This window comes from Arachis ipaensis, chromosome B5 (genome assembly GCF_059453495.1).
Source record: "Arachis ipaensis isolate K30076 ecotype BB chromosome B5, ASM5945349v1, whole genome shotgun sequence".
NCBI classification, from domain to species: Eukaryota; Viridiplantae; Streptophyta; class Magnoliopsida; order Fabales; family Fabaceae; genus Arachis; species Arachis ipaensis.
The window spans coordinates 135067020-135083457 of record NC_142440.1 but is presented as its reverse complement, the minus strand read 5'-3'; the positions used below and the strand labels follow the sequence as shown (position 1 = coordinate 135083457).

Genomic DNA, 16438 nt, shown 5'->3' with positions numbered 1-16438 from the left:
TTTTTTTCCTATGTTGGCCTTCTAATATTTGTCTAAAAGATGTCTTAGTTTTTTATATAGACATCCAAATCTTGTATCAACAAACAATTAGTAAAAGTAATTAATTTTTAAATTTATTATGTAAAAATTTATCTAAAAATATTAATTATGTGATCGTATAAAGTTTTTATTAGTTTATTAAAATTAAATGTATATCGTAAATAATTTAGTTCAAGAAAAAGATAGTACATTGAAAAATAAAATTCTTTTTCAATAATTATTGTTGACTGTATATTTTGCGAATTCCAAATAATACTTACTTGTAGTGATTAATTATTGGTAAGTACTTAATAATTAGCTGATTATGTTAGTTGAGAAGTGAGAACACAAATTTGATGACCCACATTCTTGCACCCCAAAACAAATATGATGATGAGTGGCATTACTTTGGGTAACATCTCCGTTAAAAGCTTTGTTATCTTGAAATTTAAAATAAATAAATAAATAATGTACAAAGAAAAGATACAAGCTCATAAATTTGTTTAAAAAGATCATAATTCTTGTGTCAGATTTGCTTTTGGGGAATTTTTTAACATTTACTTATCGGTTCTTAGATGGTCCTTTTCCCCCCTTAATTTATAACTTCAAAGTTGTACTAGAAACTACTAAGCCTCCTTGATATTTTAACGCAATAATGTTTATAAAATTACACGGAAAAAATTAAGAGTAATATAAAATAGAATTTAATTAATTTGTGTCATAAAAGTATATTTTAAAAATATAATAATAAAATTTTTTTTAATGTTTTTGATATATTTAATGCATTAAAATTTAAAAATATTAATTTTTATAATAATTTTTATAAAATATTTTTTTATGATATATTTAGAACACAAGTTAACAAATTTTTATAAAATATAAATAGTTTTGACAATATTTTAATTTAATTTAAGTTGGAAAACTTGTTGCAGTTGAAACGTAGGAGGATGGCGGGTTTAACGGCTTTTCGACGCGAAAAGATCAGTTGGCATGCCATGCCGGTGACTTTGGATTTCGTAAATGCCCACACGGAAACCCCCACGTGGCAAAAGTTGAAGGATACACTGGATGCAATGATTGGTAAATGGTGAGGATTTTGTATGAATGCGGTATCCACATGGACCACATCCAGCTGCATTGAGGCTGGTAACTTGTTAGCACCATTGATGGACCCCTCATACCAAGCCGTGGCTGCGGGCCGGGGACCGGGCCCACCTCACAACCCCAAAAGTTGTTTATATTCCCATATTGATCATGATTTAACATGTATGGATTTTCTAGGGAATATATTTTTGCTTCTTTCATACGTGCATTTAGAAAAGGTTTTAGATAATATTGCTCATAATATATAGAGTATATGATAAATTTATTATTAATAAAAAATTTTAAATTTTTTTAATAAATATAAAATAAATATATTAAAAAGATTTTTATTTATAATTTTAATATGTGGTCTTATAATAAAAGATAAATAAATTCTTTAAATAAAAAAAAAAAAGAGAAAATTATTGGGAAGAGTCTCGTGGAAAAGATCAAGACAAGTCAAATAGAATTTCGGATTGAGTGATAGATAGGTAAAGGAGGTTCGTTATGGTTATTTGTGGGGATACTTTCAAGGTGATATATGATGTACATTATTGTTTTTGATGAAATGGTGGGATTAAGACTCACAAAATATAAATAAGTGTTTATCTTAATTTGGATTTAAGAATTAGTCAACGCTTCATCAAATAATTAAAAAAAAAATTGCGAGAGTTTATTATAGTGAATTTATACATATCTTCTTGTTGCCCATAAATATGATGTCTTTTCGAATTGTAGGAGTTATTGCTTTTTTTGTAATAATTTTGAGAGAAAAAACATTTAAGATTTATTAGAATTTAAACTTGTGTTTTAGTTAAATCGGGTGAAAACTCAGGTGCAGTCGACTTCACGTGAAGTTAATAACTGAGAGTGATTAAATGATTTGACTGATTTGACTAAATTTTCATCTAATGACTCTCAGTTATTAACTTCACGTAAAGTTGACTGCATCTAAATTTCCACCGTTAAATTTTATCTTTACAAATGATTATTCTTTTATCTCTAAATATCAAGCAGAGTTAGCTGAATTCCTGAAGATAGGATCCGGTGAATTGATAGATATTATACAAAATAAATAAATAAATAAATAAAAGATTACTCTCATATAATCACATAAAAAGTATATTAATTCAGAAATAATATATATAGTCATATCAATTTTGATTAAATTTTTTTTTTGTCTTTGTTTATGATCAAATTATATAAATTAATAACTTTTGTAGTTTGTATTGTTTTTAGTTTTTAGCATGAATTCAAATTTAATCACATTAATCCCATATATAGTGGACGCAGTTACATATTTATTAGAAAAAATTTCACTTTTTTTTTTTTGAAAGATATTAAGATGATATTTTTTTTCTTTATTTATAAAATATATATTTTTCTCTCTTATAATTTTTAAAAACTTTATCTTTAATCTATTTAATTTTTTTATGTTAACCAACATTAGTTCTACCCATTTTTCAAGAAAAAAATAAATTATTTTTGACAAAAATACCTTTAACAAACTTTTTTTTTGTGATTAAATTTTGTTTATTAAAATATTCTTTAACAAATTATTTTTTTATTGATTAAATTGTATTTTTTTCAAAATATTTTTAAAAAAATTTAATGATTAAATTATTTTTTCCTTAGATACTCTTCAATAATTTTTTTAAATTATTAAGGAACTTGCTTTGTAAAGATGTAAAGGAATAAAATGTCAATTTTTAAAAGTTGGGATTTATTTATCTTGACTTATTTTTAAATTTTGTTAAAGTTGTTAATAATATTTAATAGTTCTATGAAATAAATTATTTATTAATATTAATTGTTATACATATTAATAGTGGTAAAAATTTTTAATTGAATATTAAAATAATATACATTGATATAAAAAAATTAATAGTAAAATACAAAAATAATTATTAACAAAAATTTTGGTGAAATTATAATTTAGTAATTAAAAAATTATTGAAAGATATCTTAAAAAAAATAATTAATCGTTAAAAATTTTTTTAAAAATATTTTGATAAAAATATAATTTAACCAGTAAAAAAATAATTTGTTAATGGGTATTTTGGTAAACAAAATTTAATCACAAAAAATAAAAAATTTTGCTAAAAGATATTTTTGTAAAAATTAACTTATTTTTCTTAAAAAAGGATAAAGTTAACATTAGTTAACACAAAAAATTTTTAAATGGATTAACGAAAAAGTTTTTTAAAAATTATAAAAGAGGTGAGTGTATATTTTACAAATAGAAAAAAGAAAAATATCATTTTAACATCTCTTAAAAAAAGTAAAATTTTCTCTATTTATTAATATCATATACTAATACAAACTTATGTAATAGTTATTAGGATAGGCACTTGTCTCCACCGTCCACGCTCATTGTCACCAAATCTAACCCAACACAACTAATTTTAAAATTAAACATATACATATTTAATGAATTAATTATGAATATTCTTCTCAAATTTAAATAGTAGAAATGTTCACAGTCAAATAATTTTTAAATTAAGTCTGACTTAGTTATATTTATATTTATACACACTCTTCTTCTTCGTAAAGAAAATTTTATATGTATCATTATTTTTTTTCTTCATTTGCATTGCATCTTCTTTTTTTCCTTCTCTCTGCTTCTTCTTCTCTTTCTTCTTTCTCTTTTTCTATCTCTTCTTTTTCTTTTTTTTGTTTTTTTATTTTTATTTTCTGTTTATTTCTCTCTCTACAAAGAATAATAGTAAGAAGTAAAGAAAAAGATTTTAATGATTCAATAATATTCAAATTTTTATTATAGACAAAGTATCTACTATCAATACAAAAATTTAATGGAATAAAAGATAGATATGTTAACTAAGAAAAGAAAATATATTTATACATATATATAAATTTTGTCATAGATACTATGTCATGGTTAAAAATTTTCGGTGCTATTTTTATTTTTGATAGTTTTTAATTGATTAAAAAATTTTTTGTGTCACAGTTAAAAAATTTTAGTACTATTTTTGTTTCTAATGTTTTCTAATTAATTAATTAAGAAATTTTTGTGTTATGGTTAATAAATTTTTATGTTACAATTAAAAATTTTAAGTGCTATTTTTATTTTTTCTAACTTCCAGTTGATTAAAAATTTTTTTCTTTCATTGTTAAGAAATTTCTGTTTCACAATTAAAAAATTTTAGTATTATTTTTTATTTTATATTTTTTTTATCTTTCTCCTTCTCTTTATCTTTATCTTTTTTTTCTTATTTTGTTATTTTATAATTTTTTTTGTTTTATCTTACAAAAAAATAAAAAAATAAAAAATACTGTAATAATATTAAGAAAAAAATAAAAAATACTAAAGAAAAAAAAAATAGTAGTAATAGAAATCGAAAGAGAAAGAGAAAATAAGTAAAAAAAATATATATAATTTATCATTTTATGTGTATAATTTTTTTTTAATTTAAAATAATTTAATTAGACTTGATTATTTAAAATGTTTGAATATATAACAGTACTAAATTTAAATATGTCAATGTTTATTGTAACGATAAGTATTTGATTATATAGATAATTGTTTTTATTTTTTTATAGCCTCAATGGATATGACCTATATATATATAAGATGAAAGAAAAAAAATCACACAATATATGTTCGGTAACTTGGGGTTCCGGACGGGTCGGGGCTGATCCCTGGATGTTGATGGGGATAGGCCTGGATCTGGGTCTGATGTGAGTGATGCGCGAGCGAACGACCTCCTGAGCTCTTCGTGAAATATGGGGGAAGCCACCTGCAATAACATCCGACGCCCAAGTCAGGAAGTATGCAGGTAGCAGTGAGTAAAGATGTAGTGACGTACCTCGGGGGGAGGGGTAGGACCCTCCCCATATATACCCTTTCAGAGGTGGGCCCCTCAAGAACAGACACACATTTCTCGAAGTTTTTCCTCTCCAGCTGTCACCAGGTGAGCTGGCAAAAAGGAGGAAAGATACCCTGGCCAGGGTCCGGGCGTGTGGCGCCCCGCAGACCAGCTGTCCGGGTCCGATGAACTCGTATGCCGAGGCCAGCTGGGCTGGGCCGTAACAGTGCTCCCAACGCGCCAGCCATGGCCGTGAGCACCGTGGTGGGCGCGTTTAGCTCTTCTTCGTATGCGTTGTCGCTTAACCGACCGCTCGTGGTCGGGACGCGTCTCTTGGGCCCGTGAGGGGTGCGCCGCTTCTCGCCTTGTTTTTTGCGCTGAGCATTTAATGCTCATAATGCGTTATTCAAAACCCTGCGTGAAATGACTATTCTACCCCTGTCTTTCGCGCTTCTTCATGTGTCAGTTTCCTTTTCAGTTTTCAACTTCCACTATCATCACACTTCTCTCGTATTCTCCTTCTTCATTCCAAATTCCTTGCTGCAACTTGTTGCTTTGCTCAGGCCTCCCTCATCCTTTCGGCTTCTTCAGATCCGTACTACTATCTTGGTACGCTCTATTTCTCATGCTTCAACTTGTACAGCTTCATTTTGCTTTTCATGCCGTTTCTGTATGCGTGTTTCTCTTCTGGGTTGGATTGCATGTTAAATGACGTTAGCATTAGGTAGATGTATTAGAGGGGTTACCAATCCAAAATGTTGGTTTTTTAGGCTTCGTTTTTTACTATATTTAAGCTTAGCTTGACCGCAAGTCTCTAGTAGACATACTGTAATTTTCTGGTATTAGTGCTGATGTCCCGGCTTCTTAGACTAACTGAGTGATGCCCCTACTGTAGGTATGGCCCAGCGTCCTATGGCCCAACGTCCTGTCGCGCGGGCTCCCGTTCCGAGAGCACCTTATGACCGGTACGCCTGGGTAACTTCGGACGTGAAGGATTCCCCTAACCAGATGGATATAGCGGAGCTCACCGAGTTTCGACAAGCCGAATATTTGTGTGGCGGGGGTGATGAGGAGGCTAATTATGAGGTCTTCGTGCCTGCCCCTCGCGAGCGGATACACCAACTAAACATGCATGCCCCCCGGGTCACCGATTGGATCTGGTTTTTTAAGGTAATGTTCACTCAACTGGGAGTTCGTATTCCCTTTTCCCCTTTTCAAATGGCACTGCTCAACCGGTGTGACGTAGCGCCGTCTCAACTGCATCCGAACAGCTGGGCTTCGATCTGTTGTTTCGAGATGGTCTATGAATACTTGGAGCTGCCGGACTCTGTCGAGGCATTTTTATTTCTTTTTACCCTTACAAACCCTTCCAATGAGGGGAAAGCCAAGAAAGGCTTTATGTCCTTCCGCTCGGCTCAAGGTCAGAGGATTTTTGCCCTTTTCGAAGATTTCTATCATGGTTTCAAGGACAAATACTTCAAGGTTCGTCCAGCCAAAGGTCGGCATCCCTTTTGGTTAACGTTGGAAGGAGAACGCCGCATCCTGACCTACTAGAGCTTCGGGATGGGTGCGAATGCCTTTACCAAGGTGACATATAAAGGGTTATCTGCCGAGAACAAGAAGGTTGCCGACGTCCTGTTGGCCGTCTTTGGTAGGAACCATGTAAACCACCATCTTCTTATGGGGGATCAGGACATGGCTAGAGGCTATATTGGTGGGTGGTTGTTTACCCTTGGTTTGTCTGTTCTTTTTGTCGTTTTATTATCCGTTTTACCGGCTAACGAGTTTTATTTGCTCTTGTAGTGTCAATGGCTGCCGACCAGGTTGGTCTTGATGCTTTGTTCAATACATTTCTTGTGGGTGATGACAGCGATGATGAACCGGCTACCGATAACCAGCAGGTGCCTCCCCATAACGCCCTCGAGGCCGGAGCTCAATCCCAACCCACCCAGGGTGAGGTGATCGGGACTAGCAGTGGCCCGAATCCTCAGCCAGAGATCGAGATGGAGAACCCAGATGTGATGATAGTTGACAACCCCAGAAAGAGGAAGCCGTCTTCTAGCCCCGAGGGAGTTCTTACCGTGATGGAGAAGAACTTTGATGCTGGAAACTTTATTGATTCTCAACTGCTCCCGGGCATGGAGGACTTCTTCCATGGTGGGGATCTCCCTTTGCAGGCTAGGTGGATGTACCGTACCCTGCTCCGGGGAGTCGCCATAGCGAGGAAGGTGGATTTCGTACTGGCGGGGACGCATTCATTGGAGAACAAGCTCGAGTCCTCTGTTCAAGCTAATAACAAATACAACGCTGAGGTCCAGTCACTTCGGGAGTAGCTAGCTAGCGCAGAGGAGAAAGTTAAGACTTCCGATGCTGCCGTGGCATGGCTTACCGAGCGGGAGATGACTCTGGAGGGTCAGCTCAACGCCGCTCAGGGCCGGGTGAAAGAAGTTGAAAAAGAGCACGATGAGGCCCTTGCATCGGCAACTGCGGCCAAAAACGAGGCAGCTGAATTGAAAAGGAAGTATAAAGAGACCGTGAAGCAAGGGAAGAGTGCTATCTTGATGACTGAGGAGGCCCTCAAGGCTCAAGTGAAGCTGATAGCTCCCGACTTCGATACCTCGGCTGTTGGCATCTTCAAGACTATTAAGGATGGTAAAATTGTTGACATGCCGAAGAAGTGACGTGGTCTTGCCTTTGTACTTTGCTTTTTGTAATATGTGTATTTCTGAATACTTTATTTTGGTAAAATTGGCTGCCGTTTTGGCGTACATGTAACAAATTGCTCGTTTACCGTTTTGTGAGTACATGCTTTGGTCGCTATTTCTTACCGTTTTACTAGTAGTTAGTTGTTTTGCTTGTACTTGTTTACCTTTTTCGTTGGCAATTATCGGAGCCGAATTATGGCTTTTAACAGTTTGATAGCCGTTTATTGCGTCCTTCGTTATCTTAGTGGTTCCCGGGGTACCGTCTTGTTTCGTCGCTGATTACTCTGGTAAAGTAATTTGGTCGGGTAATTTTTTGAACGCGAAAAGTAGGGATGACGAGTTTCAAATAAAATTAATTGGGCATAAAATAGCAATGTCAAGTAATACGAGCGTAAGGTAATGGCAAATAAATAACAAAGGGCAAACAATCCCACATATAGCAGTACAGGTCTTACTCAATCGATTGAACCAGTAGAACGCTTGCTCACGTTCCAAGTCCTCGGCACTTCTTTGCCATCAAGCCGTTCCAGTTTGTAGGCGCCGTTGCCGAGCACCTCCTTCACCCTGTATGGGCCTTCCCAATTCGCCGCCAGCTTTCCTTCCCCAGGTGTCGGTAGTCCAACATCGTTACGTTGCAAGACCAGGTCGCTCTGCTCAAACTCTCTCCTGAGTACTTTGGCGTTGTAACGAAGGGCTATCCTCTGCTTCAACGCCGTCTCCGATAAGTGGGCTATCTCCCTAGCCTCGTCTATCAAGTCCTTTTCTACGGCTTCTTCGACTCCTCCCAAGAGTAGCCGTGGGCTCGATTCACCGATCTCCACGGGTATTATGGCATCTACCCCATATGTGAGTCGAAAGGGGGTCTCCTCGGTAGACGATTGCTGAGTTGTGCGATAGGAACAGATGACCGAGGCCAACTCGTCTGTCCATGCTCCCTTTTTCTGGTCAAGTCGCTTTTTGAGGCCCTGCAAGATGACCTTATTCGCAGCTTCGACTTAGCCATTGGTTTGGGGATGTTCAAATGACGAGAATTTCTGCCTTATGCCCAAGCCGGCAAGAAACTCTCCGAATTTCTTATCGGCGAACTGCGTCCCATTATCTGAGATGACGACTTCTGGGACTCCAGACCTGGCTATTACTTGCCTCCACATAAACTTCCGACAATTTGCCGAGGATATGCTAGCCAATGACTCGGCCTCTATCCACTTGGTATAATAATCAATAGTCACTATTAGGTTCTTGACCTGCCTTGGCCTGACCGGGAAGGGTCCTAACAGATCGATTTCCCATTGCGAGAAAGGTCGGGACGCCGTTAGTAGGCTCAGTTCGGCCGCTGGCGCTTTGTGAAAATTGGCATTCTCCTAGCATCTTCTGCACCTTTTCACGAATTCCTTAGAATCCGACATCATAGAGGGCCAGTAATAATCGGCTCTAACGAGCTTTCTGGCTAAGGCCTTTCCCTCGATGTGGTGACCACAACATCCTTCGTGGACTTCTCTAAGCACGTAGTCCATTTGGTCGGGACGCAGGCACTTTAACAGGGGTTGGCTAAGCCCTTTCTTAAACAACTGACCTTGTATGATCGCATACTTGGCCGCCTCTCGCTTTATCGTGTTTGCCAACTTCTCGTCACTGGGGAGTTTGCTGCTTTCCAAGAAATTGGTGATTGGGTCCATCCAGGAAGGATCTGCCTGGGTTAAATGTATGGTCACTGTTGGTTCTTTTACCGAACCCTAAATGAGAGATCGGTTTCCCGTCCCTGGCTTTGTGCTCGCTAGTTTTGACAGGAAGTCTGCCCGTGTGTTCCTCTCTCTCAGGACGTGCTGCACCGTGACTTCCTCAAATTGCTTGCTCAACTGTTTGACTTTTTCCAGATATTTATGCAATAGCGAATCTCTGGCTTGGTATGTCCCATTGATCTGTGAGGTCACGACCTGTGAGTCGCTACATATTTTTAATCTGGTGGCTCCAACCTCTCTTGCTAGAACTAGGCCGCCCAGCAGGGCCTCGTACTCCACTTGATTGTTTGATACCGGAAATTCAAACTTGACTGACTACTCATATACAACTCTGGTTGGATTTTTCAGGATGATTCCTGCTCCTCCGAATGTTTGGTTGGATGCTCCGTCCACATGGAGCTTCTACCGTGTGCTCGGTGTTCCGGTAGGGTCTCTTGTGACTTCTACTAGGAAGTCAACCATGGCTTGAACCTTGATCGCGTGCCTGGGATCATATTGCAAGTCGTACTGGGACAGTTCAACAGCCCAAGTCATCAACCTGCCCGCCAGATCGGGTTTCTGGAGTACCTGGCGGATTGCCTGATCCGTCTTGACAATTACCTGGTGTCCTTGGAAGTATTGCCGCAGCCTGCGGGACGAGGTCAGGAGTGCGTATGCTAACTTCTTCACACGCCGGGGTCCACTCGACCACTATCCCCTTTTTCATCAAGTTGAAGAATGGCAGAGCTTTAGCCGCCGAGGCACCGAGGAAGCGAGATAGCGCGGTAAGTCTTCCCGCCAACCTTTGGATATCTTTCACACATCCCGGGCTCTTCATTTGTTTGATTTCTTTGCACTTTTCCGAGTTGGCCTCCACTCCTCTTTGGGTTATCATAAACCCCAAGAATTTTCCAGCTTCCATGGTGAAAGTGCATTTGAGCGGATTAAGCCTCATGCCGTGTCACCGAAGGGAGGCGAACACGTTCTCCAGGTCACCGATGAGGTCCTCAGCTTTGGTGGTCTTGACCAGGATATCGTCTACGTACACTTCCACTGTCTTGCCGATAAGATCTTTGAATATCTTGTTCATCAACCTTTGGTACGTAGCCCCTGCGTTCTTCAGTCCAAATGGCATCACCTTGTAGCAGTACGTTCCTCCTCGCATTATAAACGCCGTTTTCTCTTCGTCTGGCCGGTGCATCGGTATCTGATTGTACCCAGAATAGGCGTCCATGAAACTCAGATACCGGTACCCCACCACCGCGTCAACAAGAGCATCAATGTTGGGGAGGGGGGAGGAATCTTTGGGGCATGCTTTGTTAAGATCAGAATAATCCACGCACATTCTCCATTTCCCGCTGGACTTTTTAACTAAGACTACATTTGACAGCCAAGTCGAGTAGTCGAGTTCCCGAATGAAGCCCACTTCTAGCAGACTGGCCGTTTGCCTGGCCACCTCTTCCGCCCTTTCTTGGGACATTTTCCTTCTTCTTTGAGCCACCGGTTTGGCCTCTGCCCTCACGGCCAGATGGTGTGACATGAACTAGGGGTCTATCCCCGGCATGTCGGCCAGCGTCCAAGCGAATAGGTCGCCATTAGCTCTGATCATTTCCACCGAATGTTCTTTCAAGTCATGGGACAGGTTTCTGTTCACGAAGGTGAACTTTTCCTCTGAATTGCCGACCCTGAACTTATCGAGGTCCCCCTCGGGTTCTGGCCTGGGTTTGTCGTCCACCCTGACGTCCAGGTCGGCGAGGAAGACTCAGGATGCCTCTTTGGATTTCTTCCTCAGGGAGAGGCTGGCGTTGTCGCACGCGACTGCCGTTTCCAAATCTCCCCTGATGAATCCAACTGACCCATCATCTGTAACAAACTTCATCATCAATAGCTTTGTGCAAATCACTGCTCCGAACTCGTTGATAGTCTTTCTTCCCAAAATGAGGTTGTAGGCCGTGGAGTCCCTCAAGACCACGAACTCCGCCATCACCGACCTCTTCCCTCTTCCTCCTCCTATGGACACTGGTAGAGAGACTATTCCATCTGATTTAATAAAGTTATCCCCCAAGCCGACTACGCTGTGTCGGTGAGACTTTAGGTCGGCGTTTCGCAGGCCCAAAGCATCAAACACATTGCGAAACATGATGTTCGAGTCGGCTCCAGTATCAACCAGGATTCGCTTTACTAAGCCAGTTCCAACTCTAGCTGTGATCACCATCGGAGGGTTCTCTGATAAGTCATCAAACCATTGGTCTTCGGGTCTAAATGATATTGACGGTATCCTCCTGGAGGGAGGGGCAAAACCGGATGATGACACGGCCAAGACTTTAGCGTCCTTCCTGTTTGCCGATTTCGACCTAGGAGCCACGTCTCTTCCGACCACGACGTTCACGATGGTGAGGCTGCGCTCATTGTCCTCTGGTTCTTGTCTCTGTTCACGGTGCGGCTTCTGTCATTGCCGGACCGATCGCGATCCCGTCTCCGGGGTTTACTTATAAGGTGAGAAAACTCGGCCAGCTTTCCTTCCCGGATCGCCTGCTCTAAGGCATCTTTTAGGTCGAAACAATCTTGAGTCTTGTGGTCGTACCCCTTGTGGTAATCGCAATAGAGGCTTTTATTTTCCCCCGTTCTGTCTTTCAGTTGTCGGGGCTTTGACAGGATGCCTTTGTCGGCGATATGTTGATAAACTTCGACAATTGGGGCTGTTTGGGGGGTATAGTTGGTAAACTTTCCTACCCGGGGGAACTGCTTGAAAGTTTTAGCCGGGGCCCCGTCCTTGGAGTGTTCCCTGGGCCTTTCCTCGCTACCGGCCTGACGGGTATGGTTGTAGGCGGGCTACCGTTTGTTGGCTGCCACAACCTGGCTAACCTCTTCATCATTGATATATTCCCTGGCCATGTTCTGGATTTCTTGCATCGTCCACACGGGCTTGGTGGTGAGATGTTTTCTGAAATCCTCGTTCAACAACCCGTTCGTCAAGCACAAGCTGGCCACCGAGTCGGTTAGGCCATCGATCTCCAAGCACTCGTCATTGAACCTATCAAGGTACTTCCTGGTCAGCTCGCTGTTTCTCTGTGTCACCCCGAGCAGGTTGATCGGGTGCTTCGTTTTAGCGATGCGTGTGGTGAACTGAGCTAGAAAGGCGCAACTGATGTCAGCAAAGGTGGTTATAGAACCCTGGGGGAGAGCATTGAACCATCGAATTGTCGGTCCAGCTAAGGTCACGGGGAAGGTGCGACATCTTACTTCATCATCCACCCCTTCCAGGTTCATCCTGGCCTCAAAGGCCGTTAAGTGTTCTTAGGGGTCTTGGGTCCCATTGTACCTCATGTCTGTTGGCTTATCGAAGTACTTCGGTAGCTGGACCTCGAGGATCGAATGATGAAAAGGGGTTGCCCCCATGATCACGGGTGGTCGCCTTCTCCTTGGTCTTTCTCTGCTGTCTTCTCGGTTCTCCTTCGCAGTATTTCTTGTCGGGGGTCGGGTGTAAATCACGGAATCTCGCCGTCTCCTTGGCGCTTCCCTGCTTTTTCCTTGACTTTCTGCCTCCGATTGGGGGCTCAGGGTACGTCTGGAGTGACTCCTTTGGGGACTTCTCCCTCTTCTTTGAGGAGACCAGGAGCACTCTTGCCTTGGAGTTGGTCGGTGGTGCTCTCTGTTGGCCACCTCCCACTCTAGATTTTGCACTCTGTGGCGCAGCTCTTGTATTATTCTGGCGCTATCACTACCTGTTCCGCCGAATGGTCGCCTACCGTAGGAGCGCGAAGGGAGCTCAGGTTGTCGCAGGGGGGATCTGGTGCATTCGCGAGAGGAAGCCACTGAGGCTACCATATCGCTTCTCGGGACCATTTCCTCCCTGCGTGGTTCACCTCTACGGGACTTAACAGAAAGTCCATCCTTGCCAGGCTTGTCCCCACAGACGGCACCAATGTTCGGTAACTCGGGGTTCCGAAAGGGTGGGGCTGATCCCTGGATGTTGATGGGGGTAGGCCTGAATCTGGGTCTGGTGTGAGTGATGCGCGAGCGAACGACCTCCCGAGCTCTTCGTGAAATATGGGGGGAGCCACCTGCAATGACACTTCGACGCCCAAGTCAGGAAGTATGCAAGTAGCAGTGAGTAAAGGTGTAGTGACGTAACTCGGGGGGAGGGATAGGACCCTCCTCATATATACCTTGTCAGAGGTGGGCCCCTCAAGGACAGACCCACCTTCCTCGAAATTTTCCCTCTCTAGCTGTCGCTAGGGGTGTTCGCGGTGCGGTTTGGTTCGGTTATTTGAGAAAAAGTCATCCGATCCGATCTTTTATCAAAACTGCGGTTCGGTTTGGTTTGGTTTATTTTTCAAGATCTCCGAACCAAACCAAACCAATTAAAATCGGTTTGGTTTGGTTTGGTTCGGTTTGGTTCGGTTTATTTAATTAATTCAAATAAATACCATTATACCATTTCACAGTCACTCACAAATAACAATAGTCAACCTAACTCAGAGATCACTAACAAATGAGCAGAAACACAACAAACTAAAATAATTAACAATTTTACAAAAAAAGCAGAAGCACAATGATCAATCTGACTCAAATTTCTAACAAATTAGCAGAAGCACAACGAATTAAAATCATTAACAAATGCGGCAAAAACAGCAGAAACAAATGGAACAATAATCAACCTGAACTGAATCAAGAAAATCAAGATACACAACCAAACTAATTCCAAAAAATTTGCAAAAATGGTGCATCAATTCCAAACTGAATCAAAATATAAAACCAAACTGAATCAGAAATACAACCAAACTAATTCCACAATTTTCATGTGGTGCACTAATTCCACAAATTCTTCCTCTTTCACCTTTCCCTTTCCTGCATTAACATTGAATAAACAAAAATTCAGAACCAACCCTAAACTAGAATTACCCTAAATCAAAATAGAACAAAAAATTCAGAATAAAAAAAAATCTGAATCCATAAGACTAAACCAGAATTAAAAAAAATAAGTAGAATCAAAACAAAAAAAATAACCTGAGATGGAAGGACAACACTGCTTCAATGACGGAGAAGAAGAGACTGGACAGTGACACGGCTTCAACGACGGAGAGATGGGCGACGAACGGCAGCAGCTTCGACTGCGTCTGGTGCGTGCTGCTGCGGTTCGTTGAGGACGACGATGGCTGTTGGTTCGTGGAGGAGACGGCTGTTGGAGCGGTGGTGTGTGGAGCCGTCGAGGATGAGGGACAGAGAGGAACGCTACGAGCCTACGAGGAAGGGAGAAGGATAGGAAAGGACCGCACTACCGCGATGGTGCTGTCCGGCGACGTCGATGGCGGAGAAGAAGGAGGAGGTCCGGCGCTGAGACACAACGCTAGAGAGACTGAGAGAGAGCTTGAGGAGTTAGGGTTCCTGGTAGGTGAGGGGTGGCTGCGGCTAGATTAGGAGGAATTGTGGAGGAAGGCCACTTTTATATTAGGGTTTTTAATAATACCGGTTCGGTTCGAGTTCGGTTAGGGTTTTCTCTAACAAAACCGAAAACCGAACCGAACCGCAAAAAAACTGCAAAAATTATTTTTTTCGATTTTTTCGGTTTTCGGTTTGTTCGGTTATCGATTTTTTTGTTCGGTTGGTCGGTTTTGTTCGGATTGGATCGGTTTTGAACACCCCTAGCTGTTGCCAGGTGAGCTAGCAAAAAGGAGGAAAAATACCCTGGCCAGGATCCGGGCGTGTGGCGCCCCGTAGACGGGCCGCCCGGGTCCGATGAACTCGTATGCTGGGCCGGGTTGGCCACGAGGCCAGCTGGGCTGGGCGTAACAATATACAATTAAAATAAATGAGGGGGGTAAAAAACATTCTAAAACCTAGTCTTCCCAAACCATCAATATCCCTTCCATTAACACGTAGTAAGTGACACATTGCAAATCTATTCATTTGTTGGATGACTGGATGGTGAACAGAATAAACAAAATCCGGAAGTCCAACCAATAACATCACAACTTTTTTTGCCCATTGTAAACTTTATACTTTATATTAAAGATAGTAGTCACATTGTAAATAGAGAATGCCTTCTTAAATAAGTATGATATATAGCTTTTGGTATTAATTAGCTATGCTCTATTATTATTAATAATTATTTAACATATATGTTTTCTGTTATATGCTGCTTAATAGGCTTTATGGTCTTCATAAATATGAAATTGATTAGGAATATCAAGTTCTAAACTGAGCTTAACTACATGTTAAGCAATCATGCTTTCCATCCTAATCAGTGTGGTTTCATGTGAGAACTATACTAATATACTGTATATACTACTTAGAGCTCTCCAATGCCAAAATCAAATCAAATAAAGATGCTTCTCAACAATGATCAATTTGAATACAAAAAGTTATATTGACCAATAATATGCATTTGATTAATGTTATGCGTCCAAGGCATCAAATAAATAAAGGTTATTTCATTTCCAAATCTAAGAATGCAAAGCAATTTACTACTTGTACATTGTTCTCCATTATAGAAAGTAAGAGAATAATTTCTTGTTTCAGTTAGCTTAATTACTTAAGGAAATTAAAAGAGGAGAAAAAGAAAAAGATTCTATACAGATTACAGAGAGTCAAAGAAATCAAATGAAGACAAAATCAAATCATTAGTGCTGTTGGGTAAACAAGAACTATTGTGATATGGACTTGATTACTTCATTATGGACAGTATTTTATTTTATTTTATTTTTTATTTATAAATTTCGTAGCTATACTTACGAAATTGGTGCAGCCTGTATCATTAGCTATACTTTCGATGGATTAATAACTAATCATTTAATTTTTATTACAGATTTGAGTTCTGTTTATAAAAGTACATGTTAATCATTGATTAATAGATTATTACATGTATAAAATAGGATTTAAATTCTAATATTTGTTTATTAAGACAAACAAGTGAATTAACCACTTGAACATTTCAAACTAACAGGAGAAAATGATTAATTAGGACATAAAAGATATATATAAAACCATGTCAATTAATTAAGAATGTGGAACTTTAATTTAATTATGTGGCCCCGTTGGGTTTATGGCACTAATTATAAGAATAATGTTAGTAACTGAAGTTAAT

The 16438-nt window shown here is 39.8% G+C and overlaps 2 protein-coding genes across 2 annotated transcripts; both read right to left on the bottom strand.

Moving 5' to 3' along the window:
• Positions 1 to 8088: 8088 nt before the first annotated feature.
• LOC107641040 (uncharacterized) lies at positions 8089 to 9309 on the bottom strand. The gene is made up of 2 exons (XM_016344549.1): positions 9019 to 9309; positions 8089 to 8598 (listed from the first exon to the last, which is right to left on the bottom strand). The coding sequence occupies exons 1-2, from the start codon at positions 9307 to 9309 to the stop codon at positions 8089 to 8091; spliced, it is 801 nt and encodes a 266-aa protein (XP_016200035.1).
• A 2874-nt stretch (positions 9310 to 12183) lies between these two features.
• Positions 12184 to 12621, bottom strand: LOC107641038 (uncharacterized). Its single transcript, XM_016344547.1, has one exon. The coding sequence runs from the start codon at positions 12619 to 12621 to the stop codon at positions 12184 to 12186; it is 438 nt and encodes a 145-aa protein (XP_016200033.1).
• Between the last annotated feature and the right edge of the window lie 3817 nt (positions 12622 to 16438).

Coding starts and splice junctions, on each gene's coding strand:
- LOC107641040 (XM_016344549.1), bottom strand. CDS start 9,309: ATGGACCCAATCACCAATTTCTTGGAAAGCAGCAAACTCCCCAGTGAC. Junction 8,599..9,018: donor TGTCGGATTCTAAGGAATTC/GTGAAAAGGTGC, acceptor GTCATCTTGCAG/GGCCTCAAAAAGCGACTTGA.
- LOC107641038 (XM_016344547.1), bottom strand. CDS start 12,621: ATGAACCTGGAAGGGGTGGATGATGAAGTAAGATGTCGCACCTTCCCC.